Source organism: Zonotrichia leucophrys, chromosome 2 (assembly GCF_028769735.1).
Source record: "Zonotrichia leucophrys gambelii isolate GWCS_2022_RI chromosome 2, RI_Zleu_2.0, whole genome shotgun sequence".
NCBI classification, from domain to species: domain Eukaryota; kingdom Metazoa; phylum Chordata; class Aves; order Passeriformes; family Passerellidae; genus Zonotrichia; species Zonotrichia leucophrys.
Window position 1 is genome coordinate 130,792,782 of NC_088171.1, and position 17,969 is coordinate 130,810,750.

The following is a 17,969-nucleotide window of genomic DNA, read 5'->3' on the forward strand; positions in this document are numbered from 1 at the left end:
GAAAGGGCGGGAGCCGGCCCCGCCGCCGAGCCGGCCCCGCCCACACGCCCCAAGCGCCGTCTCTCGTTCAGCCAGGCCACGCCCACATTAATTCAAGACCCGCCCCCATACAATATAGCCCCGCCCACTCCGGACAAGGCCCCGCCCCTCCCGGGGCCGCCGCCGTCGTTCGGGCTCATTGGCAGCCGTGGGGCGGGGCGTGGTGTGCGCGGCTCTCGCGAGAGCTGCCGCGGTCTTCGCGCGGTGCTTGCCGGGCGCTCTTTCCTTTCTGGCGGCCCGGCCATCTTGGCGGCGCGTCTGCGGTGAGCGGGGCCGGGCCGGGGGCGCGGGGGCCGCTGCGGGCGCTGCTGCCGGGTTCTGACCGCTCCCCTCCATCCCCCTGTGTTCCAGGTACCGCCCGAGCCGCGCGAGGCAGCAACATGGTGGCCGCCAAGAAGACGGTGAGTGAGAGCGGGGCCGCGTCGGGCGCACGTGGCGGCGGAGCGGCCGGGCAGCGCCCTGGTGCGCGGGGGGACCCCGGCGGGGCCTGCCTTGGGGGCCGGGGGTGCTGGGGGGCCCCTGGACACGGCCCATCGCGGCCCTCAGAGCTCGGGCCGTGCCCTCCTGCCACTGGCCGCGCCCTGGGCCGCCTCCCGCTGCGCTCGGTGTCCTCGGGTCCCTCCGTGCGATATCCCGGGGGCTTGCAGAGCTCCTGAACTGGCTGCAGGGAGGGAGAGGTAGTGCCGAGGGGGTCCTAGTGCGGGTGGAATTCAGGTTTTGCCTTTCCTGCCATGTTCTGGCCTTTCTCTTACAGTGGCTCTGACAGATCTGAGTTTCTTGGTCAGTGGTGGTGATTTCGTCCATCAAATGCGCCTAACCTGTTGTCATGAGCATCACGCTCCGCTGTTGTAATATCAGTTCGATATCGCACAGAATTCCTTCTTTCTGCTGCTCCATGTAGCGTTGTCAGTGTGTGCCCTGGGGAGAGACAGGCTCTGAACCTGGCTTAGATTTGCAAAGCCTTGACAACAGCTTGTCAAATACATGCAGTTGTCACTGATTTATGTAGATAGCAACAACAATAGTGAGATGTATTTTTGAGATGCATTTTTCTATTGAGAGATGTGGGGATAAGAAAGAACTTTCTGAACTTGTGAAAACACAGTATCAGCAATGTCCCTGTCTATGAGCTTTCTTATACTCTGGTGAGTGACTGGCCTTTCCTATTCCATGTTTCAGATTGTAGGGAGATTATGAAAAGTGCACATATTTGAAATTTCTCTATTGTGTTCCCCATTGTTTTGGAAAGTGTGAAGTAACACAATAACACTTCTCTACATCTTTTTCAGAAAAAGTCCCTGGAGTCCATCAACTCCAGGCTTCAGCTGGTTATGAAAAGTGGCAAATATGTGCTTGGGTACAAACAAACTCTGAAAATGATTCGTCAGGGCAAAGCCAAGTTGGTCATCCTCGCCAACAACTGTCCTGCTTTGAGGTAAGCAGATGTTGGAGAAAACAATTTCGAGGTGGGTTCTTGGGCTCTTTGTACAAATGCAGTTTGTGCTTCGTGCTAATTGCTCCAGAGATTTCATACAGAGGGCTTTGCTGGCATGTTCTAGAGTGCTCTGAAATTTGTTTGGTCATTTGCTGTGTAATGATTTCAAATCTAGAAATGTTGAAATTCTTCCTGGTGTTTTTCTGGCTTTCTGATTCAAGGAGTTTACACTAGAGAAAGTCTTGGAAGCTTTTCACACTTGATAGTGTTCACTAAGAGTGTAATGGGGCTGAATTCCTATGTTTTTCCAAAGTAGTATATTGGAAAATAATTTTATAGCTGGAAAAACTGATAACAGATTTAAAATATTTGAAGCACTTTGCCAAAGTTAGTTATAAATTTGGGGTCCTGGCCAGTGAAACTGATTTTTTGAGAATGTAATTTTTACTAGTATCATGATGTTTTCCTCATTGAATACCTGGGCCCTTTCTGTTGTTGAGGGATATTGACAGGCTCAAGACAATGTCAGTGCACAACCCAGAAATCAGATACTTGAGAAATAGCAAGACTGTTGCAGTGGGTGGCAATCCCCAATATTAGTGGGGATCTGAAAATGGTTGGGAAACAGTACTGACTGCTAGACTCTCCTAGTGGAAGTCAAAAGAGAGGGCAGCATAGGTGGACTTTTTGTTTTAAATTAAAATACATGGTTCCTTTCGCAGCTGCAACACTGGTGCCTCTCTGTTCAGCATCTGGTTGCCACTGGCCATCAACATTAACTCTTAGTTTATGCACTTTGGCACCTAAAGAAAGGCCTTCCAGAGGTCTCCAAGTGCTGAGTCCTTCTATCATGTAGAAATGAGCCTGAGTAGGAGCAGCCTGAAGGGTTTGTTGTTGCAAACCTTCAGCAGACATCTAAATAAAGGTTCCTTAGCCACAAGCGTGGAGTGATGCTGCCTCACAAGAAACAGTTGTGTTTCTCTGGGTGGGAAGGAAAAGTTAAGGGTTAAGTGTGGTAGGAGTTAAAGCTGCTCTCTCTGTATTGCAGTTGTCAGAATTGTTTGTGGTCCTGTTAACACCCAGTTTTTGCATTTCAGAAAATCAGAGATCGAGTACTACGCTATGCTTGCTAAGACTGGTGTCCATCATTATAGTGGGAACAACATTGAGTTGGGCACAGCGTGTGGAAAATACTACAGAGTGTGCACACTGGCCATCATTGACCCAGGTAATTCCTTCCTGCAGTGTAGAGGCCAAATGAGGAGGTGTTTATGGATCCTCCCTTCTCCTGTGAGTCGAAGGACTGAGCACGGAATGAGCAGGAGTGATGACACACTTGGCTGCATTTTTCCATCAAGTTTAACACTTAAAATTTTTGCTGACCAAGATCCTGTTCTTTTGTGAGTCCAGGGTTGTCAGAACCTGGAAGCACTGCTGCATCTCTTGCACATAACTCTTTTACTGCTGAGCCCTGTGAGCATTTTTTCTGCTTGTCAGTCTGTAGGGAGGTTTTGGTGTCTGGGAAGCAACTGTATGGGACCTGTTTCTGAACCCATCAGCTAGGGCATGAGCTTGCACAACATACTGTTTACAACAGCCCTGTTTGACTGTTCTTAGTCTGAGACAAAGGGTTGTGACTTGTCCTGCTTCCCAGAACAGTATATAGAAAAATAACCAACAGGCAGGTGGGTATTCATCAAGGGAATGAGAATCATGTTAAATGCTTCATTTTAAAACTACATTTGTATGTAATTACTATGGTTTGGTAACAGTGTTTGTCCCAGAGAGTTGCTTAGGTTCCTTATATAGAATGCTAAGTAGGTGACTTCCCATCCTCTTTCCAGAATGTTTTAAGAGAAGAGTCAATCCCTTGTTCTGTTTGTTGACCAGAATGCATACACATAGGTTTAATGATTCCTGTAATGACTTTAACCAGCTCTTCCCCAAGTCACAATGAAAGATTTGAATTTCCTGCTGCTTCAGGAAACTTTATTTAGCTTGTTTGTATTCAAAAAGTAGCTGTAAACTTAATTGTCAAAATGTCACTTTCAGGTTTGGTTTTGGGTGGGGTGGGAGCTGTAAGTCAGTCCCAATGCTCTGGAGCTGACAATGCGAATATTCTCGCTGTCCTGATATCTCTGTGATCAGGGGAGGCTAGACATTCGCTAGAGTAAAACTATGCATTGTGTCCTCCAGGACTATATTGCTGTTTTAGTCCTGGCTTTGTAAATGCTGGTGACAGGTGTGTAATTATTGGAAAATACTGTGCTTGGATTAGAAAAACACAGTTAAAAGTATTCTTATCGTCAATTTTATTAAAATTATTCGCTTTTTTCCTGAACAGACTTTCTGTTCTTTTAGGTTGTTTTCTTTTTCTAGAATCACTGTGGTGATTTTATGAGTAGAGGGTTTTTTTCTTACTTTTAGTCCTAAAATCATCTTCCCATGAGTCCTCTTCTAACCATACATTTTTGTTTTACAGGTGACTCTGACATCATTAGAAGCATGCCAGAACAAACCAGTGAGAAGTAAATGCTGTAAAGGTGTTATTTCTACAATAAAACTGGTTACAGATCTCTTTTAAAGAAAAATTTGTATTATACTTTTGTTGGTTTTAGGGAACAAACTATATAAATGAAGATTCATTACCACTGCTGTGCTTCTTGTTCTGTTAGAAATAACCTTCACATGGCAAAATTTGCTGTTCTTTCTGTAGGCATTTTGGATCTTAAGAGGTAAGTGAAGCAAGGCTTGATGATGGCAAGTATGGTGCCAAATCCCAACGGGCTGGGGCTCCCTTAGTGTTTGCTTTTGGAGTGCTAATGCAAACACAAGCTGTAATGTAAGGAACAGTAGCAAATTTGGGATGTTGGTGGGGAACCCCAAGGGTTTATTTATGTTAAATATTTCACACTGTTTTTACCAAGTGAAATCAAGTAGAATGTGCATCAGTTCCTTTGTCTTTTCCATCCAAGAGTACATACCTGTAAAAGGACAAACAGGGTATAGCTTCTAGATGTGTAGTATAGGCTTTCAGTAAGATACCAGTAAACTTTACAAAGCTGTTTATAAATCAGTAGCCTTTTTTGTTTTTAGTTTTCTGAAGATATTGGAGACAGATGAGCTGGTTTTCTCAAGGCAATTGCTGAGAATGTCAGTATCTTAGGGATTTGTGCCTGTTTTGTTTGAGACCATGACTGCAGGATGTTCCTTATTACTAGGGATTGTTAATTGAGGTGGCAGTGATTTTCTGACATGGGAAAAACAAACACCTAATGAAAATCAGGATGTACCTGTAACCCCGCAGAATTCCACAGTATGCCAAAGCATGAGGTATCTTTCAAAGCTTGCTGTTGTATATCTATGTACACTCACCAGCTAGTCTGACATCAGTTAATCACTTAAGTTTTGCTGCAACTACTTCTGTTATAAAGCGAATGAAGTTTGGTGTTTCCATTTGGAGATAGTCAAGATGCAAACTCTGAGGTGTGTCAGAGCAAAGGAGGAAGTGCTGGTATATTTACCTATTAAACCACAGACCTGGATGAGTTGCAGTCAAGGGAAGGGAGTGAGACTTGTAAACACTTAGGGTGGCCAGAATAGAAGCAGTTGGTTTGGTTTTGTTTGTGTTTTAGTGTTTGACAGGTGTGCAGCTAGCTGAATTGACCAAGTAATATTTTCAGAATTAATATACTACTTGCATTCAGGAAAGTTAGAGAATCAGTGAATACTGACAAAAGGACAGCAGGGAGAAGTTGGGTACTCTAGACATAAGGAAAAGGTTTTGAAACTTCAAGTTGTGATGCCCTGATAACCCAGCAGACTTCTCACTTTGATAATTTAATTCCATTACGGTTTAAACACAAACGTGTAACTACATTTTTTACTTCCTACTGATTCCAGTAGTAACTTGTTTGAAGAATCCAAGTCAAGCCTAATGGCTGTGAATGCTGTCTCACTTGTTCTCTGTATGTCTGTACATAGAACTATATATATACACAATCTGTGTGCTTAAAATACTAGGAGTGGAGGAGGGAAATACAGAAAAGCAAGTCAAATTCATACCCTAAAAATACTTCAAAACATGGAGGTTTCATTTCAAAAAATAACACCATTTTATTATTTTGCATAGCTTATTTCAGTTTGTTCTGCTTAATTAGAACTTCTGCTAGTTACTAAATTGTTTATATAAAATTATCAGCATTTCTTATCTGCAATCAATGCAAGACAACACATGGCATATGAATGCAAGGATCCAGAATATTTTCAACTTCAGACACAAAGATGTTATTTTTTTTGAACCAGTTTAAGAAAATAGCTCTGACAAGTTTGTATGTATAAATATACAGTGTAGGATACACTTCAAATTCTCATCAGTATTTTAGTCTGTTTTCCAAGTCTTCCATTCTCTTCGTCATTTCTTCCAGTAGATAAAAGTTAAGGAAAGAGAGCTACTGATAAAATGCATTAAAAAGTCAGCTACCTGATTGCTATGGTCCATAAACATTCTCGTTTCTCCTCTTAGAATCCCAGTAGTTTCTCATAAAATATTCCTTTATTTTCTTCTGATTTGATCAGCTGAGTTGAGAAAGCTGTGTGAAGCCCCATTACTTAACAGGTTTACCTTGACGTGGAGTTCAGACTGTAGCTTATTAAAAAGGCTGGTTCTACAAATTGATTGCTTTTCTCCATTTTAAAGTGAGGGTAAATATTTATCTAGTTAATGCTGTTTAAAAATGTTTCACTTAATCATGTGGAAAACTGCACATAACTGGCAGTAGATTATAGAACTGTGGGGCTCTGAGACCCCAGTAAGAATGTCTGCTCCTCATGTGTTCCTGTCCACAGTTGTGGCAGTGGTTTCCAGACAAATGTGGAATAGAGAACAACAAACTCCATGGGATCTAGGGCTGGTTCCAGTTACAGTGAGAAGCTGTAGCAATACAAAGTAGTGTACAGTATCCCTTTCCTGATAAGCACTTCCAGTTGGCAGGAATGCTGTCTCCTGCAGGAAGATGTTGGACTGGTACTGTTTACTTCAGCCCCTCTCTCTGAGTGCTATGGAAAGGCTGCAGCCAGGGGAAGCTGAGAGGAAGAGGAGGCCTAGCATCAAGTGAGATCTGAAGTCACTGAGATCTACCTCAGAAGGATGAATTTGCTGCACCCCACTCCTTGCTTGTTTGACTAGAGTCTTAATTTCAACATTTTAACGTCTTGCACAAGGAAAATGGAGAACTGGGCATATAAATTGGGATCTTTGACACATTGCTGCTAGGAATTTTTAGGGCAGACAGGCAAATAGAATTTGGCCTCTGGAGATTGGCCAGAACAGCTACATTCTGTCTATGTTACTGTCCCCCTCATTGTCAGCAGGGAAACCTCTTGCTAGTAAGGAGCAAGGGTGGGTATCCTGCTTTTGTGGGTGTTCAGTCTGCCTGGACATTGGGTTTGGTAATTGCTCATCTGTCTGCTGTGGCAAGGTTACTCTGCATAGGAGCGCCATGTGAACTGCATTTTCTTCAGCCATATTCTCAAGTGTTCACAGAGGCAAAGTTGAAACAGTGAAACTGCACTCAGCTTACTGATAGAAGTTAATGTACCTGGACACAAAACAGTTTGGACTGGTCCCTCTGAATTTGTTTTGTGTAACTGGGGCTACTTTTGTAGCCAGTTCTCCCTCCCCCACCCCCCAGATCTCTGGATGAAGACTAGCCAGCAGTCTGCAGTTACCAAGGACTGCTGTAGCACCTCATACCTGAGCTGCTCTTGAGATAAGGCAGAGAAATGAGGTTTGTCATAAAGAGGAAACTGGATGGTTCATACTCTTCTAAACAGTGGCTGCACAGTGCTCTGAGGAAGTGCTTAGCACTATTCCTATCAAAATTCCTAGTCTCTGGTTCAGTGTTGACAGGTTTTCCATTACCTTGAGCCATTGGAGTAAAAATCACAGTTGCCTGCTCAAATGGCAAAGCAAAAAAGCACACGTTGCTAAGCTTCTAAGCTTAGTAACTAAGTTCATTGAGTAAGCTCAGAGCTCCTCACAGCCCACTGCAGGAGATTGTGGTAAAGAGCTTCTGAAGGGGCAAGAATTGATCTCCTTCCTTGTTAGCATGCAGGCTGGAATGCTGCATGTCATGTAACACTTAAGGATGTGGGAAAGAACCTAGAAGTTTTTCTCCCAAGTTGTTAGAAGTCCTGTCACAACAGTATGTGTGTTGATGAGCATTTGAAGCACCTAGCAATAACCTTACAGGATGGCTTTCTCCTCTTTTATGAAATCTGCTTTGCATGGAGTAATTTAATCAAGTGATTAGAACATAATTCCTTAAAGTGTCTGCCATGTTCTGCATCAGGTTACCAGTCACCGAGGGCTCTGCTTGCCTCCCTCTGCACTGACAGTTCAGAGTGTGAAGCTGTTCCTGCCTAGGAAGCACAGTGATGAGCTGTTGGGATCACTGCACTCTTCTGTGCAGAGAGTAAGTGCTTACTGTTCTTGCACACAGTTACACAAGTAGAAGATGTGATGTTTTGTTAGCGTTTATTTGATCAGAAGCAGCTTTCATGAATTTGCTGCATAAATAGTGCACAATGAGTTGTATTGCCAGTTTGCTGAGATGTGGATTTGCAGGCAGGGTAAAGGCTGCTGCACTAGCAGCTCCCTTGAAATAGACTGAGTGGCAGAAGCTAGTGATCTGCATTTCGCTAACTTTTATCTGCATTTCTTTTAATGCAAGATTAACCAAACCTGAGTTCTCTGATTTCCTCCTTATCTAGATTATGGTTTTAAATGACTCACTGCATATGTGCCTCACCAAGGAGTTCAGCAGGGAAACCTGTAGTCTGTAAATGCTATTTCAGTAGCATCTGAAGAAGTAACAAAAGCAAAGCATGTTAGTATTGAATTTGACCAGTTGTTTCTTTGCTGTTCCTGAAAGTTTACTGTAAGGAGTTATTAAAATTCAAGATCCTTGTTAATATTTTTGTTCCTTCTATGAAGAAGAAGCAGATTAAAAGTTAAAGGCTTTGCTTATTGGCAACTATTACGTAGTTTAGATTTTCATAACAATAAACTGTTTTTAGCTATGGAGGCAGTTTAGACTTGATCTGAAAACACGTAGTTTGTTTTAACCTGCCTTTCTTATCTTACCTGTAAGAAGCAGTTACTTAGAAAGGATATATCGCTGGGTGAGTTTTCTTACTTCACTGGTTGCGTAGTTCTGGAATGTCACAAGGTTTTCACATTTGCACTGGTCATTGTCTTTTGAGGCTTTTGCTGAAAAAGAGAAACAATTAAGTATAGGCTAAATGCTGAATAAATTGAATAGGATGGGGAGGAAATGACAAGGCATTATGAATGCAGAGCAGGTTTATTACAGCTGCCTGTTCTCAAAACAGGTCAACATCCCACGGAACACCCTGAGGCAGATTCTGTTGGTACTGGAAAACAGTACACAATATGTAGTCTTCCATGTTCAAAGAACAGTGGGTTGTTCTAAACAAAGGAACCCAATTACCTGTTGTTGAGTGGATGTGACTGTCTTCAAAAAGATACTTGTGATGTACTGCAAGATGTGGACAGTCAATGACATCTGTGATGGCTATTGTGGTTGACTCAGGTCCTGCAGGAAACCCCCCCCAACACTCTAAAAATCAGACCCACTAAATTATAATTTCTTTTTCTACTTGCATGCACTGAGTTCTCCTTAATTAGTAGGTAATTCAATCATTCAAGGAAAGGATTAGGGATACAAAGCTATGAAGGAACCAGGCTGTTAGGCTGTATTTACTGTATACATAAGTTGTGGGTTGCAAAACTGAAAGGGAATTGTGAAGGTTCCTGTGAAAAACAGAAGTGATTGAAAGCTGAACATGCTTTAGGTGTGAAGCCCAGTGTTGAAATACAAGCTTCCCCATGAAGTATTTCATTCAGATGATGTAAGAAGCATGCAGCCATGCTTTTGTTACAGTGAATCTCCATTTTTCACATTGCAGAGTGACTCGGAGGGGCGAAGAGGCAGGGACATGGGATAAACCATTTTAGCTGAATTGTGAGAGTTCTCTACAGAAGGCAGCATGAAAAGGCAGCAGGAGAGGACACTTGAGTTAAAACAGCCAACCTGAAGGCTGTGGACCAGTCCTGTGAAGCCTCCCAGATGATGCATCCTGCTGGTGAGGTGACTCTCTCAAGGCTGGTAGATAGAAATTTCCAAAGGAAATGATATCACAAAAGAGCAATAAAAATGTTCACATTCCCCACAATTGATGTTTCTTGCCAGTAGCTTGATATTTGTCTCTCATTACACATGGAGAATGCCTCATACCTGTGCAATTTAGAAGAGGCCCAGTGTTGAAACTCCACAATTTGCCCTTCAACTCAGACTGTCAGAATAACTCTTCCAAAACCAAAGTGATTATTTAATAATAGTGAAGCAATCTGAAATGACAGCAATCTACTTTGTGTCCTACAATGAAAATTCTTTCATGTTTCATTATCATCCAATCATCCTTTGGGGTGAACTGAATAAGAACATTGCTTGGAGTAAGAAAAATTTTCTTCTTTATAATGGGAAACATTGATCAGGGAGTTGGGAGTTTTTAGGTGAGAAGGGTGCAGCAGAGTCTGTTTGATACACTACAGGCAAAAAATACACGTTTTTAATTCATGAAGCACAGCCTTTAAAATGTAAGGATTTATTTCAGAGTGCACACCCCGATCTTTTCAGTCAAGAGATGGAGAGGAAACAGAAACCTGTTGGGAGGCAGAACGGCCGCCATTGTGTGCCCTGCCCGTTTCTTGCCGCCAGAGGGCAGCGTGGAGGCGGCTGCGGTTCCTTAGGCACGGGTCCTTCCCTAGGAAACGAACACTTCACCTTCCACTGACTCCGGGCCCTTCATGGCCCAGATGGGCTGAAGAGCACGTATTTATCAACTGCACGTGACCGATGATGCCAAGGTGATGGAGCATCTGGGACACAGCCTCTCCTCTGGAAGCCAGAGCCCCTTCCCTAAAAGTGAATGCATGGGGGTAAAAGGTCACAGTGCAAACTCGCACCATATGCCATGAAGATGCAGTAGGAAGGTGGAAGATGCTTCTGTGACATCCAGGTTTGCTATAATTATTGGAGTCCCTGCTGGTTTAGTCAGTTTTGACAGATGCATAATAATATACAGCTATGCTAAGTTGCACTGGGAAGGAGATGAGGCCCTTTTGAGTGGAGGTTGAAAGTACTGAGCATAAATATCAGGGAAGAACAGATGAGTGGTTGAATAAGGAGACCAGAGATCAAGCAGGAGAACTACAACATTTATATAGAGCGCTGTAGATAACTCAGTCTGCATGAGAACCATCTGCTGGAAGGAACTCAGATTTTGGAGAAGAGTTCAGGGCAGAGAGGTGTGGGATGAGATCACAAGGGAATGAAACGAACGAGAAACAGAGTCTAGCTAAAGAATGATCAAATGGGAACAAGGATGTTGAAGATTTCTGTTGTAGGAGAAATGGAGCAGGTAAGATGAATTTTGAGTGTTTGACCCTGGGTAATGGCTTGCTCTAGAAGTTGTTCAGGAGCTGCAAGCTAATGAGGGGCTTGTTTAGGAAGGGCAGAGGAACTGACCTGAAATGTTTGAGCTTTGGACACTGGGCTGGTATGGATATGTAATTAGGGACAGAAAAATGACAGATGCACTGGTAGAGGTGTGGCAGGAGGTCTCCAGTTTGGAATAGCAATTGGGCACTTAAGAAACTTCTCTTCAGGCTTGAAGAATAGTTGGGGCTCTAAGATTTCTGATCTCGCCTCTGTGAAGCTGAATAAACACACAAGTAGTGACAGAGGCTGATCACCCTGAATCCCTTGGTGAAATCAGTGCAATGAATAAATTTGTTGGGGAACAATGCTGAAATTGGATGTTGATTTTTAGTGTTCTGTTTTGTAAAAAAAACACAAGTAATTTGTTAGGAGGAGCCTGTGAGAGTGTCATCAAAAGCAGAATCTGAATATTTGCTGAACTGAAAACTATCCACAATTTGGAAGGAGAACAGAATGTTAACCAGCTGGCTGCTGAGTACTGTCATCTGATCAGGGCTGGGGTCTTGTGACAAAAATAGTATATGACCATGTAATTAAAAGCTCCCACAATGCACATGCCCAGGGCTGAAGCTGCAATCATATTGAGTGTGTATTATGTATGACATTGCTGGAGCCTCGTTAGTGCTTCCAGTCAGATGAGAAATTAACATGAACCAAGGCAGTGAATGGGAACCTTCCAACTGAATTCCTTTTAATAAGAGGCAATAGGGAAAAAAAAACCCTCCTTTTTTGCCTTTACTACTAGTCATCAAGAATAATTAATAGTAATCAGCAGCTATTTTACAAGGCAGATGCTTTCTTGCAGAATAAAAGAAAAAAGCCTAACCCTCAAAGAAACATTTGGAGAACTTCTACTTTAGCTGGAAACATGCAGTGCATCCACAGCTGGGATTAGGGATGAGAGGCTCTGCATCTCCTACTGTCCTCACAAGGTGCAGCCTCAGAAGACCTCAGCTAAGGACCAAAGCTGGAGTAAAGACAAAAGTCATTGCTGTTGCAAAGGAGGAGAAAAACTGCGCTGTATACAACAGAAGGAATTAAAAAAAAGAACTTTTAGATTATGTAACAGGTTTAGAGGCAGAATTTCTGGTGGAGTGAGTTGATGAGTAATAGGTAGTTCTGGAGTGTCCAGAAAAACCAGGCTGGTCAGTCCTCAGTTCACAGGTGTGAGGCATTCATTGCCTGTTGTTGAGAGAGGAGCAGACCAGAAGCTGAAGCACCAGTGCTGCCCAGTTACTGGAGGTGTAGACAAGAAACTGCCACAAAGGGGCAGGATTTACTTATTTTTTAATATTTTAAATAATGTAGTTAAAAGGAAAAAAAATGTGGTTGCTAACCACTGTTGTGGGTACCTGAAGGATGCATTTCCATCCCCGAGCTCTGGGGTTTGCTGGTCAGTGAGAGTTATTATACTGGGGTTTGCTAATGAGTCAGAATTATTGTTCAGGCTGCCAGATAGTTTTGGGTTTGGCTTCTCCAAAAGCTTTTAAGATGACATGCTGTCATTGGAAGATTGTCTGCCTAATAAGGTTAATTGAACTGACTTTGTTTTATGTTTTCATTTAGTATTTCAGAAAGATGAAACTAGGACTTCTTAGGACTGAAGGACAAAGAGTATGCAAGCTAAGAAACATCCTCAAAGTCTTTTTTACAGATTCTTTCTTGAGATCTGTATAAAGAAATGTCCTGCAGCTAATTTTATACAATAATGTAAAAGAAAAGAAAAAAAAAGGCAACATCTGTTTTGATTTAATTTCAAGAAAAACAACCGGATAAAATCTAGTGAAAATTAAATAATCTTGCACAATTCTAGTCTTATGACAAACATCATTCCATGTCTTGTTTCTGAATTTTGCTTCAGGTACCAGTTTGGATGTGCCAAAAAATACTGAGTCTTGGAAATGTGTGAGTGGGAGAGATATGCTGTCCTCTCTCTGGCTCCATAGCTTTCATCTCAGCTCAGATTCCCCCTTCCCCTTGCAAAACTTCATCTGGGAATGTTTATATAAAAGCTGTTTGTTCCTGAGTGAAGAAGGGTGCTTTCTGAAACAAACCTTCCACATTTGTGTAGCAAAACTCAGAGCTTGTGCAAAACTGACATCCACTCTTTGTAGCTGTGAATGGATGTTCAATGAACTATTTTTAGTCTATAAATACACACTACAGGTCTTGATGATTTATTTTGCTGTGTTTTAGGGTTTTGCTGCTGGTCTTAGGATTTTTTTAAAATTCTCATTAAGGTATTATAAATCCCTGATTATTTTCCCACATTCCCAATGAAATAGATCATGTGTATTTAGTGGAGTGGGGTTCATTGCATGGTTAACTTAATCAGAGAAAAATAAGAGAAGAAGCGATTAATTCTTCTAGGCGTAGAATTGTACATGTTATGCAATGTTCATGAAAATAAGGGGAAGATAATTTACCCAGTGATTGATTATCAGTACATATTCTTCATGTATTAAAGAGTAGAAAAATCCAAAAAGCAAAACACCTGAAAACATTTACTTCTATAAGGAAAATGGAATTTTGTTACCTTCACAGATTTGGGCTCTTAGCTCTTCACTTATGTCCTCCAGAGCTGTGAAATCCTCAGCATAGAAGAGATGTTTATATGATGGCTCAGAAGCAATTTCCAGCAGTTCTTCCTCAATTGCTTTTCCTATTCCAATGGCATAGATGATTATACCTGGATTCAAAAGAAATTGCACATACTTATTATTTCAGCAGTTCTAACTCTAAGCACTTGTTCGTCCATGAAAGGAAAATAAGAGAGAAAGGGAGAGCCCAAGAAATGTATATTATATGTAACTTTAAAATCAGTGAAGAGGCTTAATATGTTGTAATTACTGGGAGATTTGCAGAAACTCTCATTTGCTGTAATTTGACATACAGTTTTTGTATTAAAGAGATGACACGTGCCTGACACTACTGATAGTAAATGGTTCCAGAAAGCAGCCTGCTGTGGGGAGGATGCACATGCCTGGCAGCAAAGGCCCTTGTGAACACAAAGATCTGATGTGCAGGACAGCGGCCACTGTCACCGTACTGGCCACACTGCTTTGGCAAACGCTCTCTTGGTTAGACATCCAAACTGGTACTACATCTTATTCCTAACAACATTTGCCTTTTAGAATGAGACAATAAAAACATTGACACCAAACTTGCACTTACCACGCTGCTTTGCTCTGGTAGCCCACTCAGACACTTCATCCTGGGCCCGCCCATCCGTAAACACAATGGAGATTCGAGGCACGTTTGCTGAGAATGGTCTTGCTCCTTCTGTCTCTGTGAAACTTCTCTCAGACATTTGCCTCAGTGCCAGTCCTGTCATGGAACCTCTGCCCATGTATTTCATTTGTGACACAGCTTTCTTCATGTCTTTGGCTGAGCTGAACTGCTTTAATGTAAACTCTGTACGAACCTCAGTGGAATACTGAAGCAAACCAACTCGAGCAGCTTTGGGTGAAATCTCAAGTGTATCCAAGATTCCTGAGACAAATTGTTTTACAATTTCAAAATTATCCTCTCCAAGACTTTTTGATCCATCAATCACAAACACCAGGTCAATTGGGCCTTCAGTGCATCCTGTGAAAAGAGCAACAGAGTGTACAGATCAAGAAAAAAGTCCACAAGATTGGGAAAGGGATCTGGATACCCTGGCAAAAATTCAGGGATCATCTAAAGTACCCTGTTCCTGGCTCGTCTTACTGTGCCAATGTGTCTGAAGATGTTGTGTACAGTCTGTCTCAAAATCTAAAAGTGGGCCAATGACTAATAATTTAACAAAATTATAACTACTACTATAACTCAGCAAATATTTACTGAGACATATTCTGCTTTGCAGAATACTACACCTGTTAAAAATGCTTCAACAATCAGCAAATGTTTAGAATTTCTCTTTAGTGGAGAGAACTGAAGAACATAGAGTTGCCATCATTTTCTTCCAGAGATAAGCCTGTATACTAAGCTTGCATTTGTCAAATTTGTCAGCACTGAGACATGGAAGAGAATCACTGAACATGCATTAGTGTTACAGGCGTTACAACTATACAGCACTACTACTAGTGTTACAGAATCAGTTGAGAGAATCAGAATTGTCAAGATAAGGGCGTTTTTGCTTGTAAGTGTCTACCAATTTTGTAATTAGAAGACCTATGTATTGCTGCTGTATTTCTGGTTGACCCATTAGAGCTGGGAGTTTGTCAGAAGACAGGCAAATTTGTAAATTTTTTATTTCTCATACTTTTTGGCATATGCACATGCAAAAATCAAAGTAGATTGTAGGGCATCAATAACAAGGTTAGGGATTTTAGAGATTGGAGAATGTCTTCCAAGCTGCTGACTGCTTCTGCCAGGTGAGTTGTCTTGTTTTGTTTTGTTTTGTTTTGTTTTAAATTCTGGAGAGGAATTGCCTTCAGCAGGCAGAGATTAGTGTGCTTTGTGCAAAGGCTAGCTGTAGGGCTCCAATTGGAGCTAGTTCCTATTGGATCAATGTAGCTTCCAGGGAAAATATGCCATACTAAGGAATGTAAGATTTGCTTCTTAGTCTGGACCAAATAAAGTTTGACCTCCACTCGTCTCTCATCCTTGTACAGGCATAATGCTGTAAGCACTACACAAAAGAGAATTATTCAGCAGAAATTACTCTGTAGAAATTACTGGAGATGTTTGTTACCAAGTCAAAGTACGAATAACGGATTTTCAGCTTTAAAGCCTGGACTTCTCTTCTTAGGAAATACCTATTTTTAAACTGCTCAAGAAATCCTTCTTGCAGTCATCTGAGAAAAAGTCACCTCACACGTACTAAGGTGATGAAAATGCAATTAATATACATATCAGAACCACCTCAATACCACTGCATAAGTCAAGAAAGGGCAGCATGGTGCATGGTGTCAGTTAAGATCGAGAACAGCCAGAACTTGTTACTGTTCTAATCACAATCTCTTCAACTAAAGCATCCATTTTTGGCAGAATAAATGTTTTTACTGAATTCCAGTAGAACTTCTCCTCCAAGTATTAAGAGATGATGAGATAAATAGATGTTATGTTGGAAGATAAGCAAATAAAATTAATGAGATTTTAAAATATAGTACATAAAGATAAAAGACCCAGAGTATATGAACCTGATTAAAATGTACATTCCTTGGTAATAAGATTCCCTTTTGGCTTTTCCCTGAGGTTTCAAAAGAATTATTATTGTACTAAAACAACTCTTCCAAATTTGATAGATTTTTGTATAGGAGAGCATCAAGTTAATTGTTTGAGACATTTTCTGCCACACACATATGCCCTGGGCTTTCAAATATTATATCATGTTTGAAATGAGAGGCTGTGGCAGTATTCAAAGCCAAGCTATATTTGGCTTGGAGACACCTGGTCTAGTAGAAAGTGCCCTTGCCATCAGCAGGGAGATTAACTAAGTGATCTTTAATAAGGTTCCTCCAACCCAGACCATTCTATGATTCTATAATTTTTTTGAAGGGAGGTAAATTAATTTTAGAAATAAAAGAACCAAGTGCTTTCTAAATAAAATATACTTACTTCTGCATGTTTTCTGGTCCTCTTTTAGTACATATCCCTCCTGGCATTTGCAGATATAGGAATCGCCATTATTAACACAAGCATATTCACAACCATGGTCAACTGATTTACAGACATCTTTACCTAGGAAAAATTGAAGTATTTTTCTGTATTCTATTTAAGATTTTATAAATCCAAAGACCCCAGACATGATATCTGAAGAACATATGACAAAGGAGTACAATATCTTTGTTCATTTATGTAGCAATGCCAGAGAAGAGGGGCTGACAGACACAATGAGTTACTTACTTCGACATGTCCTCCCATCTTGTCTCAGGACAAAGCCCTCATGGCACTGACAGCTGTATGAGTTGTTAGTATTAATGCACACATGTTCACAGCCATGGTCAATGGATTTACACAGGTCTTTATCTGAGAATTGTTAAGAGAATCCCCTTATTAGACCATTTCTCTAATACAAAACTGTCATGAACAAGCTTTGAGTGAAAGTAAGCCTGTATTTCTTTTAAGACTGAAAAACATATTCCCCATAGAAGTTTCAGCTACTCACTCCTGCATGTTTTCCTGTCTCGCCTCAATATAAATCCCTTGTGACACTGACACATGTATGAATCTCCAGTTGGAACACAGACATGTTCACAACCATGGGTGACTGTTTTGCAGACATTTTTACCTTGGAATAATGAAAATTGTATTTAGCACAGTTAGCTAAGTAAATAAATTTCACAAAATATAAAAAATTTGGCTATGATTTGCTATGAAGGAGCTCACATTAAGCTGATTCTATAATAAAGACACAAATGACACACTACTGTTGCATAGTGTGTTTCATTAACAGATCAGGAAGTACAAAACAAGATTAAATAACTTACTCCTGCAAGTTTTTCCATCTTCTCTCAGTATGAAGTCTTCATGACACTTGCAGACATAGGAATCACCAGTATTAACACAAATATGCTCACAGCTGTGGTCGACTGAGTTGCAAACATCTTTATCTGAGAAAAGTGGACGGGGTTTGTGAGGTGAGGCTTGTTGGGAGAGACAGTATCTTTTTTAAACCAGCCCAAATAGTTGGAAATCACGAACACACATGTGTGCACTCACACCCACAACAATTGAAGGCCTCAAATAAAAACATACTTTTATAGCTCAGGCTACTCACATCTACATGTCTTGCCATCTTCCTTCAGTATGAATTCTTCATGACACTGGCAGATGTAGGAATCCTCAGTATTCACACAAACTTGTTCACAGCCATGGTCAACTGAGTTGCAAATGTCCTTGTCTGCAAACAGGAGAGTTGGTAGTCAGCACACATCAGCAGAGGCCTTCATTACTGAATGTGTAATTCATCCAATTAAGTT

General features: G+C 41.3%; 2 protein-coding genes and 1 non-coding gene across 8 annotated transcripts in view; 2 read left to right on the forward strand and 1 right to left on the reverse strand.

Moving 5' to 3' along the window:
- Nucleotides 1–168: 168 nt before the first annotated feature.
- Nucleotides 169–4,065, forward strand: RPL30 (ribosomal protein L30). The gene is made up of 5 exons (XM_064706449.1): nt 169–302; nt 391–440; nt 1,329–1,474; nt 2,572–2,702; nt 3,957–4,065. The coding sequence occupies exons 2-5, from the start codon at nt 420–422 to the stop codon at nt 4,004–4,006; spliced, it is 348 nt and encodes a 115-aa protein (XP_064562519.1). The 5' UTR covers nt 169–302; nt 391–419; the 3' UTR covers nt 4,007–4,065.
- LOC135444735 (small nucleolar RNA SNORA72) lies at nt 3,584–3,718 on the forward strand. Its single transcript, XR_010439263.1, has one exon. It is a non-coding gene; the product is annotated as a small nucleolar RNA SNORA72 (small nucleolar RNA).
- Nucleotides 4,066–5,566: 1,501 nt separating the features above from the next.
- The window catches only part of MATN2 (matrilin 2), a 64,764-nt gene continuing 52,361 nt past the window's right edge, over nt 5,567–17,969 (reverse strand). For 3 of the 6 annotated variants that reach the window (XM_064706446.1, XM_064706442.1, XM_064706448.1), the window contains 11 exons: nt 17,768–17,890; nt 17,478–17,600; nt 17,156–17,278; nt 16,894–17,016; nt 16,606–16,728; nt 14,236–14,649; nt 13,598–13,750; nt 9,592–9,663; nt 8,989–9,093; nt 8,652–8,747; nt 5,567–5,900 (listed from right to left, as the gene is read on the reverse strand). In XM_064706446.1, the coding sequence (XP_064562516.1) occupies nt 5,848–5,900; nt 8,652–8,747; nt 8,989–9,093; nt 9,592–9,663; nt 13,598–13,750; nt 14,236–14,649; nt 16,606–16,728; nt 16,894–17,016; nt 17,156–17,278; nt 17,478–17,600; nt 17,768–17,890 (1,508 nt within the window). In that variant the 3' untranslated portion in view covers nt 5,567–5,847. The remainder of the gene's footprint in view (nt 5,901–8,651; nt 8,748–8,988; nt 9,094–9,591; nt 9,664–13,597; nt 13,751–14,235; nt 14,650–16,605; nt 16,729–16,893; nt 17,017–17,155; nt 17,279–17,477; nt 17,601–17,767; nt 17,891–17,969) is intronic. The other 3 variants (XM_064706445.1, XM_064706444.1, XM_064706447.1) reach the window with 3 other exon arrangements.

Coding starts and splice junctions, on each gene's coding strand:
- RPL30 (XM_064706449.1), top strand. CDS start 420: ATGGTGGCCGCCAAGAAGACG. Junction 1,475..2,571: donor AACAACTGTCCTGCTTTGAG/GTAAGCAGATGT, acceptor TTTGCATTTCAG/AAAATCAGAGATCGAGTACT. Junction 2,703..3,956: donor ACTGGCCATCATTGACCCAG/GTAATTCCTTCC, acceptor TTTGTTTTACAG/GTGACTCTGACATCATTAGA.